The sequence below is a fragment of the Sapajus apella genome, unplaced genomic scaffold (assembly GCF_009761245.1).
Source record: "Sapajus apella isolate SASKATOON/1434 unplaced genomic scaffold, GSC_monkey_1.0 scaffold91, whole genome shotgun sequence".
NCBI classification, from domain to species: domain Eukaryota; kingdom Metazoa; phylum Chordata; class Mammalia; order Primates; family Cebidae; genus Sapajus; species Sapajus apella.
Genome location: NW_022437031.1, coordinates 1,160,899 through 1,179,121, shown reverse-complemented (window position 1 = coordinate 1,179,121; position 18,223 = coordinate 1,160,899). Strand labels below are relative to the sequence as shown.

Genomic DNA, 18,223 nt, shown 5'->3' with positions numbered 1-18,223 from the left:
AATTTGGGCATACCGTACTCCACACTTGAGTGTTGAGTCACTCTTGAACACATCTATGGGACACATTCACATGCCCCACACAGCGTTTTGGGACATATTTTGATGAAGAACACATCCTTCCCTTAGGGCTGCTAGCTGTCACTTTCTTCCAAGTGGGCATGACAGGGTACTTGCCCCAGCTGGTGGGCCTCCATAAGTTTGCTCTGGCTTCCCTTTAACCTTGAAATTAGACTTGAGAGGGCAGTAAGCTCAGTAAAAATGGATGTTTAAGATGGCATGTGTTGTAGAAGGCTCTGTAAGGCAAACAGAGTTCAGAGCAGAACCCTCAGATGTGAGTTAACAGGCAGATGCAGAAGAATGGAAAAAGCAAATTGTCACTGATCAATGCAGAAAGCTTAAGCCTGTTTCTTCATCCTCCAGTTCACTTACAAACCATTGTGGAGTGATATGGATATGAAGCAATGTCCCAGAAGGCCTAAAGCCACTGAATATTAAAGTTCATCTTTCTTGCAAATGAAATAACAACCTGGACTATAGCAAATGTATCTAAATTGTGGGTGTTAGGGTGTGAGGGGAAATGGTAGGATGCAAAGCGGGAGATCCATTTGGGCAGTGACCCACCCTCTCCTGGGTTAATGGCTACCTGAGACCAGCAACATCCTTAATGACCACAACCTAGCCCCTAGGCACAGCAGCTTGGGCCATCTGGCCCCACTAATGAAGACATCTATTTTTAGAGTGCCTCAAGCTGGAAACCAGGTCATGGTGTCCTGGGAAGCCTTTGTGGTCCTTGATACCGAAGGCTGGAGCTGGAAAGATGGGGCCCTAGATTGGGTCTGGGTAAAGGGTGGGAAGCAGGGAAATAGGTAGCTGGGGTATACCAGGCTTGTCTGGGAACAGCATCCTCAGAGCCTCAATTGGGTTATTATTAACTATAATAACCTCATGCCCATTTTTCATCTTTGGCTTTGAGGTCAAGAAACATGAATTTCAGTTGCTACTCTGCCTCTTGCAGTCTGTCTCAGTCACATTCCTCTCTCCGGTCTGTCTTACTTGCTTTATTTATAAAACATCCAGTATTGCCCCTAGATGATGGAAAGGTCCAGCTAGGCTAAGAGTTGAGAAGATATTTTGAGGATATACTTTTCTCCACACATAAAGCTGCATCATCACTGTCCCTAAGCTGGATTGAAAGCCTGCCAACAATTAGACCTGACTCCTATTGGAGTAGCTGTAGACAAAAGGCCAAAAAAAAAAAAAAAAAAAAGGAGCCAATAGAACACACCTTCATAGAGTCAGGTTGGCCAGAGTCATGCTGAGATTACCCCCACCTATACAGATTCTTTTCAATTCCATGTCAGTCCTTCTGTGAAAGAAAACATTTGCAGCATTTAAGTGGTCATGTAGGTTTAGCTTCTCAGGAATCCCTTAGGTAATGAGAGAAGGGGAGGTGTCCGGAGCAGGGGCTTCTTCCTAAACTAGGAAAAGCAAGGCCAGGTCACCTGTACCTGCCATCTGCCAGAGGAGGCAGCCTAGAGGGCCAGCCCTGGCTCTTATAAAGTGTTTGTACTCATGGCCACTTTATCTGCTTTGCTGAGGAACTAGACTATGTAGTTCAAGTTTCCCCCTGCTGCAGATATTGTGTGCAAAGTTCTCCTGAGCCTCAGTATTCTGGTCTGTAGAATGAGCTTAACCATAGTCTCTCATAAGAGTTTTAAGTGCAAGAATTCATTGTGACATAGGATGTGAAAAGTCTCATAAAATGTTGAACATGTGTTCCTGCTGTTTGGATTGTTAAGATTTGATCCAGATTGTGGGTACACATAGTTTGGAGGTAATTGAGAAACTTCACTGTATTTCTCTACCCCTTACCCATACTGTTCTTTTAAGCCATTATTATATCCATTTTACAAATGGGGATGCTGAGGCTCAGAGAAAGGAGAAACAAGTCTAAGGTCACAGAATCTGAGGTAGTGGTGGATTCAGAACTAGAAGTCATGCCTTCAGATTCTAAACCCAATGTACTCTGGCCCTAGGCTGCCACCAATTAATTCCAGTGCTAAAGGAAGCTGCCAGAGGCTACTTAGGTAAATATATGTACAAACTTAGATTTTTCTCTGAAAAGCAGTACAGGGGCTCTCTGGGGTGCCGCTTTACCCAGCAGTTTCCCTCTTTGCCCAAGAGAGACACACTGATTGACCCTTCATCCCTCCCACAGCAGCTCATGTCCCACTGTCTCCTGCATGTTGGAAGCAGTGAAGAATTGGAGATACTAGGCTGTTGTGAGAAGCAATCATACTGCTGGTTTAAGCCACTTCAGGACAGACAATAGAAGAATTCCTGGAGGCACTTAATCCACCTTGGTCACCTCCACTCCCTCACAATTTCTTGGGTACCCCTGACCTGCCTAAGGGGTGGGCCGAAAGGGATCTGAGGAAATATGTTTGATTTCTGGAGGATTGTGTTAACAGTTGAGGGATAAGATTATGGAAAGAATCCAAGAACCAAAGCTGAGTGTGTCTCTAGAGACCAATTGGGCTGAATTTCACCTGGACTCAATGAGGACATTAAAACCCAGCTGGGCTTACTTTTTCTCTCAGTATAATCTTCCTTTGTAGACTACATATTCTTGTGCTCCGTCAGATTTTCTGGAATCTTTCTAGCTTGCTTATTTTTGCTATTCTGAGCCCCGAAGAAGGAAGCGGTAGACACATTGAGTGGAGTGGTGAGAGGAAAAAGATGGAGGAATCTGGTGAGCTCAGGCCTTGAAGGCTAGGCATTGAAGGAAAAGACCTTGTGTCTTTCTTCATTTGTATTGGTGCTAATGCATTATTTTCCTATCTTCCACTGGTTGGCTGTGGGAGCCTAATCCAATCTGTTGTTATCTTCACTTTTGCTGCTTAAACCTGCAGAATGACTATAGTAGTCATTTTGAGGGATGTCTTCCGTGGGATAGGATAATCAGTGGGGCAGGGAAGTAGGGTGGGGAAAATGCAGTGCTTTAGGAAAAATGGGGAGAGGCACTTTATTTTCTTCAAATTTGAGAGCCCAGAGAGGTGAATAGAAAAAGGTTAGCTGGCACAAGAAGTAGCCATGCAGTTTCCTAATCTCTTTTGACCATAGATATCTCAGTTTTTAAATTTTATTTTTGGATAGGAAATATATTCACATGGTTCAAATTTCAAAAGGTCCAACAGAATGCACAGTGAAAAGTCTCCCTCCCACCCCTACCCTCTGCAGAGGCCACCAATGAGTCCTTCCAGAAAAATGTTCTATGGATGTATAAACAAGTATGAATATATTCTTCTTTCTCTTTTTATGGTAATATACTATACACATTGTTCTGTACCTTGCTATGCTTTGGATAGTCTTTGATACTTCATTGGATTTCACCTTTTGGGGATGTGAAGGTATGCTGTGGAATATAGAGGTTAAGAGCACTGATTCTAGAGTGAAACTGTCTGGGTTCTGGCTCTATGACCTTCAACAATTACTTCATTTTTTTTCTGAACTTTGGTTTCCTTATCTTTAGGGATCAAACAAGCTATTATGTGTAAAAACTTAGATTTGTCTCTGACACATAGTAAGCATTCAATAAATGTTAGCCATTTTTTATTATTAGGGAAAACAACCTGCTGGACCACGTGTCAGTAGATCTAGGTTTTCTTTTGGCCTCTGTGCTCCTGGGATAGCTGGGTAACTTCCTTTGTTCAGGCCTTAGTTTCCTTACCTTTAAAATGGAACTCTCATCCCCACTCTGCTTATCCCCAGGATTTCTGGGAGGATCCAGTGAGCTTATAACTATGAAGGCAACTTAGCAATTGTGATGTTCTGAGCAGGTGGAAGAAGTACTATTTAATATTTTCATTGACAATACTTTGGGTGGCTTGAACCCAGTGGTCTGAACTGGGTGGAAGAGGCAGTATTTTTCCTTTGACAGTGGAACCCCAAAGCCATCCCTATACTGGAGTTGTATTTTGAGTGGGGGATATCCCATGACAAAAATTTAAAATACTTAGGTTTTTTCTTCTGACCTTTTTTATTCCACCCCATCCCTCTCCTGATTTCCTTGTTTCTGTTTTTTTTTTTGCCACCCCAACCTTGTCAAAACCTGCTTTTAGAAGCAAAGCAGCAGCATATGTCAAAGATGACCTCAACTTTCCATTCGAAATAATTTAATACAACTGGCTCAGAGAGGAGCTGGATCTTCCCAAGTTAATACGGCAAGTCCGGAATCAGGCTAGACATGGAGCCCATTCTTCCCATCCCAGTTTTTTCTACTGACATTTGCATTTTAGTGTGAAATTGAATTTGGGATTCCTTAGCAAAAACATCTGCTGGTGAGGAAGATTCTGGAAGTATCTTGACCTATCCTTCATACTGAAGTGTTCTTATCCCTTAATCTTCAGGGTCAGACCTATTTGGGACCCTGAGAAGGGAGGGAAAGGCATGTTCTGATTGTAGTACTGAAGGATGATGTCTATAGAGCAGTGAGAGAGAAGAGCACCAGAAAATGTTGAAAACTAACCTGCAACGTGAGGCTCAGGAAGAAAATATCAGTAGTTCTTTATATATTAAATTATGAATCTCATTGTTATTTAATTTCTATTTTTGTGGAGTTTTTTTTATAAAACACATTAGTATTTAAATACTGGGATAGGGGTTTCTTATTTTTTATTTGTTGAGATAAGGTCTCGCTCTGTTGCCAGTCTGAAGTGCAGTGGCATGATCTCGGCCCACTGCAACCTCTGCCTACCAGATTCAAGTGATTCTCCTGCCTCAGCCTCCTGAGTAGCTGGGACTATGGGGCACCTGCCACCACGCCTGGGTAATTTTTTTGTATTTTTAGTAGAAACAGTTTCACTATGTTGGCCAGGATGGTCTTGATCACTTGACCTAGTGATCCACCCACCTTGGCCTCCCAAAGTGCTGGGATTACAGGCGTGAGCCACCGCACCCTGCTCTTGTTTTTTTTTTTTTTTTTTTTTAATTGTGTGTGTGTATTTGAGATTTACAACATGATGTTGTAATATATATAAACATAGATAGTAAAATGGTTACTATAATGAAGCATGTCTGTCATTTCACAGTTACGTTTTTATGACAAGAATAGCTAAATGTTTGTTTTTTTTGTTTTTGTTTTTTGAGATGGAGTTTCGCTCTGTTGCCCAAGCTGGAGTGCAGTGGCATGATCTTGGCTCACTGCAACCTCTGCCTCCCAGGTTCAAGCAATTCTTCTGCCTCAGCCTCCTGAGTAGCTGGGACTTACAGGCATGTGCTACCACATCTGGCTAATTTTTATGTTTTTAGTAGAGACAGGTTTTCACCATATTGGCCAGGCTGGTCTTGAACTCCTGACCTCGTGATCTGCCTGCATCGGCCTCCCAAAGTGCTGGGATTACAGGTGTGAGCCACTGCACCTGGCCGTATTTTTGTTTTTAACGTTAGAGGTATGTGATCCAAAAACTATTGGCTACCATTCTTCTAAGACTGTAGGCTTGGTTTCTAGTCTTGATGGCTCTGCTGCTAACTAGCTTGATGCCTTAGGCAAATTTTCTCATGGGAGCCTTATTTTTCTTACCTATAAGAAAGGGAGGACTGAACTAGGTGTTCTAACTGGTGACTTGGAAATCTCCAATTCTGACCACCTCTGAGTATAAGAATCTACTGTCGTTGGGGCTCTTGAGCCGAGACAGTTAAAAAGAGTTCAAGCCCTGGCTGTCACCTTACTAGATGCTTTGTCCTTCTCTCAGCTGCCTTGGTTTCTTTCCCTTCTCCACCCCCACCACTTTCACCTAGCGCAGACTGGCAGGTGCTTCCTTACATAAGTTTGGCAAACCTACTTGACATTGTTTTGTTACAAGCACAACCACTTTTCCTGCAGACACAGACCTGGTGCCATCCCTCCTGAGCTCTGAGGGTGTGTCTGATTTTGCTTGTATTTTGTCCTCTCTGACAGCCTAGGTTTAGTTGCTGTATCCCTCTGCCTAAGTCTTTGGCAACAAGGTCTGAGGGGAAGCCAGCTTAGCCAGTTTGAGTTCCTTAGAGCCTGACCCAATGGCTGCTCACTGAATGCCTTTGCCACGTGCTCATCCAGGACTGGGCTAGACATTTTTAGGAGAACATAGTCCATTCCTGAGCATAAAAGTCTTCTGACGTAGACCAGAGGCATTGCTAGGTGCCTCGGCCTTGGCTGGATGTCTTTTCTCTCACTGTGAGCCAAAAGGCAGAGGTAAATCCTTGTACCACTGGAAACTATCTTCCAATTTTTGATGGGCTGTTTAAATGCAGATGTCCTCTCTGGACTGTAAAAACTCCCTAGGAGATACTTACATTCTGTTTGGAAACAAATGCCAAGGTCTAGAGTTTTTACAAGTCTGTGTCCTTGCTGGGCATGCTCAGTAGCTTAAAGGTGGTTTCAGTTAATTGAAATATATTTATTTTTCCTGCTGCTTCTCTAGATATAGGAACAGGTCACAGTGCTCCTAACTAAATGTTGTTCCTGTTCTTGCTGCTGTAAACCAGATGGCCACATTTAAGGACATTAGGACCATTAGTTCCAACCTAACTCCTCCCCTGCTCCTCCCCCTACCTTCAGCTCTCCTTTTGCTACAAGACTTTAACATGACATCAGTCAAATGGATAAAAAATGATTTTCCCTTCTTCTCGCTGTCTTGCCCACCCACCCTCTGCCTGTGGTGTTGAGTATAGAACTATGTGTGTGGGAGGCCATGGAGGACAGATTCTTCATGTAGTTCTAGCCCCCTCCTCCTACCTTCTGGAAACAGAGGAACCCCAAGAAAGGCCTAGAACACTCCAAGGCCTGGCTTCAAGTCATAGTCCAGGAAAAGTTAAAGCTCCCAGGACGGGTGTTAAGGGGACTACATGCAGAAATTCAGGAGCCCAGATGCAGACCCTGAGATAGGTCTGGGTCACCTAAGGGATTTGTGGCTATTAGAACATCCCTGCCTATTCTCTAGGTTTGCCCTAGTCAACTCCCGTATCTCAGGGTAGTCAGGCAACAAAAGACTCCAGTGTGTGGCTATTGCTTGGCATTCACACCAAGTCCAAGAAGATGAGTATGACTCCCAGGGCAGGAACATTTTGGGTATATGATCCAAGCTGGCTCAACAGATGGGTGAAGGTCAGGGTAACCTCAAGCTTGAGATAGCATGTTCTGACTCAGCAGCTCATGGAGAGGGCATTGCTGAATTCGTTATTATTTTTACTAACCATTTGTCTCTTAGAATATTGGAGGCTACTCTGGGGAGATTGAATACAGCTCTAGGAAATTGCTTCTGGATTATAGCACAGAGAGATACTGCTAGAACTTTTTGTTAGAACTAATGGTGGTTTCAGTGCCTGAAGATAGGGACAGGAACGGGGGTGGAACAGAGCAGAAGCATAGTCTCTCAAGACAGACTGGGAGAAATCCTTTCAGACAGGTCACCATAATCATTCAGCCTGCTTGGAATCTGACACAAGAAGGATAAGCCTAGAGATGGAGTTCCAGAGATTCTAGTTTCTTCTGAGTGGCCCAGTGCAGTAAAGAAAGGGAAATTATTGTACTATAAACTCTCTGGTCCTAGAAAGATCAATATGGCATGCAATTAAGAATCATTTGGGTTGCTTGTTATTAATGAATATGTTAGGGTAGTTCTGAGCAGGGGTCTGTGGACCTCACAGTAAAAAACTCTGGTGTAGTGGGTCAGAATTGCCTGAGTCAGGCCAAAATATCCCAGAATAACTTGACAGTAACTCTTGTTTATAAGATGTTTTGGAGATAGAAGCTAATACTTATCAGATTGGGAGCTGTTCTAGTATAGTACCTTCTCTAGCTAACATCATCTAGGTTGGCCATTCAGAAACATGTCTTCTTTCTGATCTGTGCAATTCTTGGCCCATTTGGCTGCATTTTCTTTAAAGGGGGTCATTCTCTCAACAAGACCAAGTTCCTAGCATTGTGCCCTTTGAGATAGCAGCTGGGTCTCTCACTTCAGAAACTCCTAGGCCCGTTTGGTTGAGCTACTGGCTTGGGTTTCTTACCATCTATTGCTAAGGTCCAGACCAAGCAAGCAACAACCCTTATCTCATCCGTTGGGCCACCATTAAAGCTGAGATCACCTTTTAACTTCCTTTGGAAGAAGTACAGGAAGAAGCAGTTCTTTGTTATTAGCCTAGAATAAATGAGAAAATATTCCAGATGACTCATGCTCTAAGTGGCTTCTCTGGGTTTCCCAAGCTAAAGGGTCCTGGAAAGTGTGATTTGGCTTATGACCACTGTCCATATTGGCCTGTAGATCAGGTGGTCTGTCTTGCTCAAGGCTGACCCCCACCTAGGCTTACCTTTTGTGTCTTCCAGGTATGGCTGAACAGTAGATCTTTCATTTTATTAAAGTGAAAACCGGATGGTATAATGGGATATTGAAGGAAGCTGATGCCTAATGACTCACAAATCACACACCCAAATTAGGAAAAAGATGATTATGTCATGAAAAATATATTTATATACTTCCTTTCAGCACATTTAGAGTCATTATCACTTGAGTGTATTAATTATTCTGCTCAGAAATGAAATTATTTACTTATGGGCAATAGCAACACCTACATTGAAACTAGAAACAATCAAGTGTGAAATGTTAAATCCTGAGGAGAAGAAAAAGCAACTCTTGGGATATTTTTTATGTTCATAGTGGGATGTTGCTTACCTGGTATCTATCTCTGTTTCTTTCTCTGGTGATCATTGGGCACCTGTGCAGATCTTTAGCAAAAACTAGCCTGCCACAGAAGCCACCTGGCAATAAATCCTGGCAACAGTGGACTGGCATATAGGACAGCTGGGTATACATTATGTAAACAATTTCCTTGGTCCCATAGATTGTTCTGCCACCTGACAGAGGTACTTACTCTGTTTCTGTGTTCTGCCTCAGAGTTTTCTTGCTTTTAGAGCTCAAGTCAGAACTTTAGATAGAAGATAAAAATTGTTCATTGTGGATTAAGTTTATATTTTAGAACTATCATTCACAAGTGTACACTTGGGTTATTTGAAGAATAAGTCTGGTTAACAACTTGAATAACTTTTCCAAATTTTCATTTTCTGCTTATCTTAGGTAGATAAGGTTACTGAAAGAGGCAAAGAGAGAGAAAGGATACAGCCTGGAGTCATCACAGAAGGGATTAAGGAGTAGGTTGGCCAAGATCACACAGCTAGGAAGAAGCATCCTGCCTCCAGTGTCGCTACACATAACCTTTGGCTAAGGATATGGCCAAATCAGAGGCACAGAGGTGGGATTGATTATTATTTTATTGGAGGTAGTAGCAGGCTATCCAGTGAAATGTGCAGCAGGCAATAAGAAATGTGGGACTGGAGGTGAGTGACAGCTGATGTCATGAGGAGGACACAAGAGACTCATTTTGGCAAGAGTAATGGAAAGCCTCTGCCTAATTAGAGACAAAGGTTGGATCTAGAGATGAGGCTAGATTAAGGAGAGCTTTGAGAGAGTGGGGAATTACTGAAGTTTCTTGAGCTTCAGGAGTGGCACTACCAAAAATGCTTTAAGAAACGCATCATTGAGGAGTAGCTTGAGGAAGAGTCAGACCTGTAGGGGCCAGGGAAGCCAGCTGGGAGACAGTTTGAGCTAATGAGGACCAGGATAGGACAGTGGGAATGAAGAGAATGGGTTGTATCTGAGAAAGATACATGAGGAAGAAAGAAATAGCAGGCCCAGAAGATTTTCCTTAAATGGGAAAAATTGAGAAGGAGGCGGAATGGGGAAATATGATGAATTTTGCATTTTATTGGAGGCAGTAGCAGGCCATCCAGTGAAATGTGGAGCAGGCAGTAGGAAACATGGGACTGGAGGTGAGTGAGAAATGACGTCATAAGAAGGATGATTTATCTGAAGAACTAAGTGGAGAGAACAAAAAGGAAAGGTCCCTATTGGCTTGAATGTAGCAGTCAAGGGTTTAACTGGGAAGCCCATTTCTCAATTTTCCCAGCCAGTCTGACTGTGTTGCCAGTAATGCTTGAGTGAGTTATCTTCAGGAAAAAAAATTCTCTTTTTTTTTTTTTTTTTTGAGCAGAAGGCAGTAAAAGCCTCCTATCAAGCACAAAGAAGGGTGAGGAGAAATAAGCTGAAATAATGAAATCCCTGTCCTTTGCAGAGTAAGTGTGAGCCTCAGTAGAATACTAGAGCTGGAAGGGACTTGGGAAGTCATCTATATGGCTTCTGTCTGTCACTTGACAGATAAAAAAACTGAGACAGGCTGAGCGTGGTGGCTCATGCCTGTAATCTCAGCACTTTGAGAGGCCAAGGCAGGTGGATTGCTTGAAGTCTGGAGTTTGAGACCAGCCTGGCCAGCATGGTAAAACCCTGTCTGTATGAAAAATACAAAAAGTTAGCCGGGTATGGTGGCAGACGCCTGTAATCCCAGCTGCTCTGGAGGCTGAGGCAGGAGAATTGCTTGAACTTGGGAGGCGGAGGTTGCAGTGAGCTGAGATTGTGCCAGCTGGGTGACAGAGCGAGCCTCTGTCTCAAAAAGAAAAAGAAACAAAAAACAAAAAAAAAAAAAACACACAAAACTGAGACAGGGAAAAAGAGACCTCCAAGATCATTTGGTAAGTTACTGGCAAATTTTCTTCCAGTAGCTAATCTGAGACTTTGCTGTACACAATGGTACCTCGTTGCTATTGTTGGGGCAGCCTGAATCATACCTTTCCAGAAATAGAAAGGATGGTTATCCTTTAACACTTTGGGTAAAATAGCCAGAGTCTGTTTTCAAAGCTGTATTAAAAGGATATCTAGCTTTTTCAGCAGAGAACATAAAATCTCAGCTTGTTTTAGATATGCTTAAAGGAGCAAGGGAAAATAATTTGCTCTTGTCCAAGTTTAGCTATTAAGGAGAAGGGGGCCTTCTGAGAGGTTACGGGCAGACACCAAACTGAGAAAACCTCATAGGCAAACTCCTGTCATGTCCCTCCTTTTCCTCCTATGAAGCTTCTTGGAAGGCAGTTCCAGCTCATCTACCTTCATGGCAATTGGCATATTTGCTATTTCACACAACATACGAGGTTCATATTTTTTAACCCATTCTCCCTTCTGCTTATTATTATTAAAACACTAATATATCTGACAGCCACCAAGGCTGATAATTAAATATCTATTTTGGGAATGGTGCTGTTGAGCTAGAAGGGAAGAACAGGAAGCTTTAGACAAGTGACATGGCTCTAGAAAACTGGGTGACAGCCATAATCCCAAGTTTTTTCCTGTGTTAACACAGCCAGACATTGGGCATGCTCTTTACATGACCCAAAATACCCTTTTCCAGACATTTACCAACCACTGAGGAAGGCCTTGTAGATAAGCAGGGAATGTTGGAGGCAGGGAGTACAACATATGGTGTGGCCTGGGGAAATCTATGAAGAATGAGGCATCAGAAGAAGAAAGAGTAGAGCCTACACTAGGGAAAGTCCATTAGGGCAGTAGTTCTTCAGATGTGATTCCCAGACCAGCAGCATTGGTATCACCTAGGGATCTGTTTGAAATGCAGGTTCTCAAGCTACACTTCAGGCCTACCAAATCAAGACTCAAGACCTATGCAACCCAGCAACCTGTGTTTTAACAAGCCCTCTGAGGAAGTGAGAATCACTGCTGTAGGTCATTCACAGGGTGAGCTGGTCCCCCTCCCTGCGTTTGACAGGTACCATGGGGTACTGGCAAATAGCAAAGCTATAGAATAAGGCCAACTGAAGATTGAAATCTGTTCCACCACCTACTGATTGGGTGACTGTGGGCTACTTGTTTTATCTCACAAGGTATCTTCAGTAAAAATGGAGATGTTAATGCTTACCTTGGAGAATTATAGAGATTGAAATCACCAAAGAAAGTCCTTTATCTAATTTGCAGCATATGTTTTTTACAAATGTAAACTTCTCTTGCTTCCTCCTTCCCTTTCTTCCTCTTTTACTTTCCTTCTATCTTTTCTATTCTTTCTTTTGTTCCCACTGAAAGGTCCACTGGCCACCCCAAGTTCACTGCAAACACATGCCTTTTTTGGTCACAGAGACCAGCCTTAGAGCTTGGACTTCCTGTGCCTCCAGGGCATAGCAATCATATTTCCAGGTTAAAAATCAAGGCACATGGTAACAGCTGATAACAGATTTATCTACTTTGGGGATCAGTGAGATAGAATATTTGACATTAGGATTGTCTTTGGAAATCTGGATACAAAGAAATAACATCCTATTCCATCTTTAAGCATAATGCAGGACTCTAACCCTCCCCATTCTCTTATTTATGTTCAAAAGTTTCTTTGATGTGGGAGTGGGAAACACTGTATGTCCCACTCACTTGTAAGTCGGAGCAAGAGCCACCCTATATTTAGTGCTTCCTCTGAAATGTCCTGGGGATTGGGAATTATTTTCTTAGAAGCCACAGTACTGCTGTCTTAAGGCTTAGAGCTCTTTGAGTACCTTGCTAGAATAATACTGCTCCATCTTCTGGCTTTATAATAGGCTTGCAAGATGAAGGATAGTAACAGATTTTGGCGGGGAGGGGAATATAAACCAGTTTGGGAACAGAGAATATAATCCCTGCTATAGCTACTCCCAAATTGCCTTTTCTTGTTTTTCTTTTATAGCTCTGTACCATTTGGTAATGTTGATGAGCTCTTGCTGCTTGAAACTCTTGTCTTTTGACTTTTGAGAGATTATACTCCTTGGTATCCTAATGATGTGCTAACAGCGTCATTTAGTTTTTTTGTGTGTAGCTCTTTTTCTGTTCCTTACCTAACATTCCATCTTTAAGCATAAATCTCATTTTCCCAAGGTTTCTGGCCTTCTTAGCACATTTTTCCAGGGCAAAGTCTTTGATTTTCACAATTTCTTCTGGGCCATTGATTCCCAAACCTGTATATCTATATACCCTAATCGCTCTTGAGTGTTACACCCATCTGCATGTCCTGCTGGCCCCCCATATTTAACAGCTTAAAGAGAAAATTTGTCATCTCTTTGCAAAGCCAAGCCAACATTTCCTCCTAACTTACCCTTATGCTTTAATTGACTTTTGTACCCCAAAGTCAACTTTGACCTTCTTTTCTTCAAACTAGATTCAAGGTCCTCCAAACATGATCTTGCTCACCTTTTTAGCCATCACTTCCAACACTCCCCTTTCCCAACCCTACCCTCTCCAAACTCCACTACTTGTTTACCATCGTATTTCCCAGAATTTTTGTCTCTGAGACTTTGCTTAATCTCATTTCTCTGCCTCAAATGCCCCTCCCTTTCCATCTGGTACAATTCCATCCATTTTTTAAGGGCTATCTTCATTGCCACACAAAACCTTTCCAGAGCCAATACCCCTGTATAACCCCTCCTTTCTCTGAAGTCTTGTACTAGGCCAGAACATGCCAGGCACTGTACATCCAGCATCTCAGTTTACCCTCTCTATAACTCTGCCTGTGAGGCAAGCATTATTACCCCATTTTGCAGATGAAAACTGAGGCCCAAGGTTGTATAGTTAGAAACTTGTCTATGGCTTTTGTGGAATTGTACTCCTAGATGTCCTAATTACATGCTGATAATTACATTTCAGTTTGTCTCTCTGACTCCTCTTCTATTTTTCACCTCCTATTGTCATTGCTACTTTCTAAAGTAGTAAAGCCCAGAATTGAAGGTAGGTTTGCCTGCCCATAACCACCTTTGCATTCTGCTGGAAAGACATGCATTGTTTGTACCTGGAAACCCTTTGTTCTTCAGATAAGAACTAAAGGTGAATCACAGTGAGCAGATCCCTGCACACAGTAGGAGCTCAATGAATGAATGTTGGATGGAAGATGGATGAGCAGAGCAAAGTAAGTTTAAATGAAAAAAAAATTGTAGCAAGTTAAAAGTTAATTCTGTACACAAATGGAAGATTTGGAACCAATTTCCAGGTTAAGTTTAGTTAACATTTTAAAAACAACTCAGAAGATGAGGGAAGAACATCCCTTTGCTCCTGTTTGTGTTTGTGAGGAGAGAACGTGGGAGCCCCACACAGCTGTTAGCCCCTTCTGGATTAGCATCCCTGTCACCTCCGTGCACATACATGTCAGCTCTCAGTTCAGTGTTGTATAGCTTACAAAGCAGATGATAGAGTAGAATTATCCCCATTTTATAGGTGAAGGAACTGAGATCCAGAGGCAGCATAGTTTATAAGTTAAGAGCAGAGTCTCTAGAGTCAGACTGTTCCTGTATTGGAATAATGGCATCAGTAGTTATTGGCTGTGTGAACTTGGGCAAATTAACTTTTTGAGCTTCAGCTTCCTCATCTGTAAGATAGGAATAATAATAGTTTTTTCTTAAAGGACTGCTGTGAGGCTTAAATGAGCTAATGTTAATAACGTGTTTAGAACAGTGCCTGACATATAATAAGTGCTCTGTATTAGCTAACGTCGTAATTATCATTACACCTTTAGCTAGTAGTAGAACAGGGTCTTAATTTCAGATTATTTTTTTCTGTCTATCTTCTCTCTCTATGGTATTATGTTAGAAAAAATCATTGGTCTAGGAGGCTGACCATTTGATGACTGTAGGCAAGTTACTTTTTTTTTTTAACACAAGCAACAATCAGGTTTAAACCTGATCTATGTAATGAGGGCATAAAGGTGATGATCTTTAAAATTCTGTTTAATTCTGACAGTCATTGATTCTAAGTAGGCCCTGACAACAGGCTTGCAAGTTGGTTAGTTGTTTTTGTGACCACTGGGTCCTGGATTGGCTTTGTCCAGGGTATAGGTGAGCCCTGTGACTTGAGGGCCCGGGTATAGCAGCTGGACTAAATGGGGGACAGAAGTCAGCTAACTGCTTCTGGGAAAAGCCAAGCATGGAGTTCCTAAAAAGAAGAGTGCAAAGTCAAAAAGTATAGACAGTGAAATCAGCCTGACCTGGGCCTGGGGGAATCTCAGAGAGCACCACAGATAGTGTCCTGAGCAGAAGGTTGGTAATTGATGCTGAGATACTCTTTGACCCTTGATAAAAAGCTATAGATATAGCTTCAAACCACAGGTCTTAATGTTGCTCTGGGTTGGGGCTGTATGTGCTTATTGAGTTCTAACAATGCCCACTTGGGACCCATCTTTTCCAGGAGAAGGGAGACTTCTCTATAAAAATGTACTTTAGTAGGCCAGTGACCAGCTATTGTTTTTCTTCATTGAGGCCAAAACAAGGAGAAATGACTTTTAGTACAATTGGAAGAAAGCAAGTTCAACATAAAAATGAATGTCCTCAGTGTCAGGGGCACCTATGATTAACAGTGGCTGTCTAAATCTCCTTTAGGGTTCTTTAAGAATAGGAGCCAACTGGCTTATGATGTCATAGATGGAGTTCAGTATAGATAATGAGTAGACATTGGTAGTACAGTTTGATAAGCATAAGAGCACACGAAGTTAGAAGACTCAGCTTCATAATGTATTACTTGTCTAATTGGCTGAAGGACCGGCTCACCTTTCTGAGCCTCAGTTTCCTCATCTTTAAAATATAGGTAATTGGCCAGGCACAGTTGCTCACACCTATAATCCCAGCACTCTGGGAGTCTGAGGCGGGTGGATCATTTGAGGTCAGGAGTTTGAGACCAACCTGGCCAACATCGAGAAACCCCCAACTTTACTAAAAGTACAAAAATTAGCTGGGAGTGGTGGCATGTGCCTGTAGTCCCAGCTACTTGGGAGGCTGAGGCACCAGAATCGCTTGAACCCAGGAGGTGGAGGTTGCAGTGAGCCAAGATTGTGCCACTGTACTCCAGCCTGGGCAACAGAGCAAGATTCTGTCTTAAAAAATAAAAATAAGTGAATGAATGAATTGATGAATGCACGGTAATAGTGAGGCCCAGTTTATTCCATAAGGATCAAATGATGTAGATGTGAAAACACTTTGCAAAGAGTAAAGCATGAGGTATTTGAAAGGTGGCATTGTAAAAGGTCCTGCTGGAAATTGTTTCTGTATCCATCATGAAGAGCTCTCCCTATGCCTTACCTTCCGTGGAAGGCACAAAGACGAATCCTAAGCCATGGCAGATACATCAGGCAGGATCTGAACAGAACATGTTAACTTAAGTCAAATATCAGTGTGTGTGTATGTGTGTGTGTTCATATGCGTTGTGCATTTATTTTGAGACCCTAGGGTTATTCTGTGGCTAGCATTTTGGAGGGCAGATATATGAGAGAGGATGTATATGCCGTAGACTATCTCTGTTTTCTTGAAGTTTGTTTTAGTTTTGGTCTTATGGAGCCACTATTGCCTTGAGGAAAGTAGGCTGATGGAAAAGCTGACTTCTAGAGGACTTGTTCAGAAATTCAGTGCTGGAGAGAGAATGCTTGAGTCTCTTTGTCTGACAGGCCATGTGTTCTCTATTCTGGAATCTATTACCCCAAATGCTGAGAAGACGGATGGCCCATACGAGCTGGAACAGTTAAGGGAAAAAGAACAAATAACACAGTGGTCAGGATGGTAGAGAGAGAGGCAGACTAACCCCCCACCCCATCACTGTCAATGTGCTTAGATGAGTTTCATAAATGTGTGTTTGCTCATATGGCAGTGGGATAGATGTCTGCCTGCTCTTGTGTGGAGCCCAGTCCTGCTGGCGATGAAGTGAGCAGGGTTAGGGTCCATTCCACGCACAGGTCCTTTCTTGCTGGGTGATCTCTAGCTCATCTGTTCACTTCCTTGTTAAGTTTTGCTATCCATCAAATGCAGAAGTCAGCCCAGACCTCTCCCCCTACTTTATCTCCCAGGATGGTTATACAAATTGCCGAGAGAATCTGTGTTAAAGTTGAGTTTCTTGGGTGCAAGGTATCACAGAAAGCCACATTCTTTTCTACCCATGACCTCTCTGGATGGCATCATGTGTGAGTGAGAGCAGGAGGCTGCAGGACTGGGGTCCATTATGTGTAAGAATGTTATGGTCTGTTACCCCAGGGGGAGGGGCATGGTGGGGTTAAATAATGTACCACCAACTCTCAATTGGTCAGTTCCAGGGAGGAGGAGGAAAGGGCAGGCGCACAGGGAATTGAAAGGAAACAAGCTTGAGTCTCATTTTAGCCGTTGATTTCAGCCTCTCCACCCATTCCAGACCAAGAGCTGCCTTGAAGCACCAAGGACAGATGGACTGGAGCTTTCTTTGTTCTCTGTAGGAGGAGTTCATGAGTAGGGATAAAAAGCATGAGGCATATGTAGTATGTATTCATATTCTGGGTCATACCATGCACTGGCTAACAGAGAGTTGGCAGTATTGTTTGTCTTGCGGTTCAATAGAACTCGTGTTCCAGTGCCCTCCCCCTCACCTCTGTCACCACTTGAGCATATGAGTTTTTCTACAAGTAGTAAAGCTCTGTGGGTGGGGGAAGGGGTAAATAAGGTAGCTGTGTGGACTGAACACATTCTCATTTTGTCTCCTAAGCTGATCACTGGAGATTCCATCGTTAGTGCTGAGGCAGTATGGGATCACGTCACCATGGCCAACCGGGAGTTGGCATTTAAGGCTGGCGACGTCATCAAAGTCTTGGATGCTTCCAACAAGGATTGGTGGTGGGGCCAGATCGACGATGAGGAGGGATGGTTTCCTGCCAGCTTTGTGAGGGTGAGTGTCAGTCTTCACTCTCCTCTACTCTTTCCTTTGCTGCCTGTACCTGGCTTCCCCTTCACCAGCCTCTGTTCTCCTGTTCATTTCTCTCCTAGTGGCTTTCTCATATTTTATTCCTTTTTAAACATTGTTTCATACCGAGAAGCTGGACTTCCTTAAATCTGTGCCCTTTTAATTTTTAGAGTTTTCCTTTGTCTCTTGTTTAACATCCCCACCTCCCACCTTTGTACTAATCACTTACCTTGTGTTGGTCTTGGTTTCTTCTTTTGGGGTTGGCCTCGTGGGTTTTTGAATAACTTTTTAACCCTATATTGCTGTGAACTTTTGTCTTTCTTATCTCTCTTTTTTTCTGCTTTCTTTTTCTCATCTTGTTTTTAATCCTTTCTTCTTGTAGTTTCTTCCTATCTCCTCCTCTCTCTCATCTGTTCTTTCTCCTCCTCTCATTCCTGTCTACTTCTTTGCCTCTCATACCCCTGTGTATTGTCACTGGACTGTATTCCAATGTTAATGTAAGAGTGTAAGCTCCCTGCCTCCCAGGGGCTAGAGTTTACTGATACCAGATTTTACTTTTTTTGAGAGTAAAAAAGGGGTTGGGATTTAAATGTGCT

At 42.7% G+C, this 18,223-nt stretch overlaps 1 protein-coding gene across 17 annotated transcripts in view; it reads left to right on the top strand.

The window, feature by feature from the left end:
• ARHGEF9 (Cdc42 guanine nucleotide exchange factor 9) overlaps nucleotides 1-18,223 on the top strand; it is a 179,438-nt gene that overhangs the window by 63,291 nt on the left and 97,924 nt on the right. For 13 of the 17 annotated variants that reach the window (XM_032255777.1, XM_032255780.1, XM_032255770.1 and 10 more), the window contains one exon: nucleotides 17,433-17,612. The exons of the other annotated variants lie outside the window; for them this stretch is intronic. In XM_032255777.1, coding sequence (XP_032111668.1) covers nucleotides 17,487-17,612 — 126 coding nt within the window. In that variant the 5' untranslated portion in view covers nucleotides 17,433-17,486. The remainder of the gene's footprint in view (nucleotides 1-17,432; nucleotides 17,613-18,223) is intronic. 17 annotated transcript variants of the gene reach the window in all.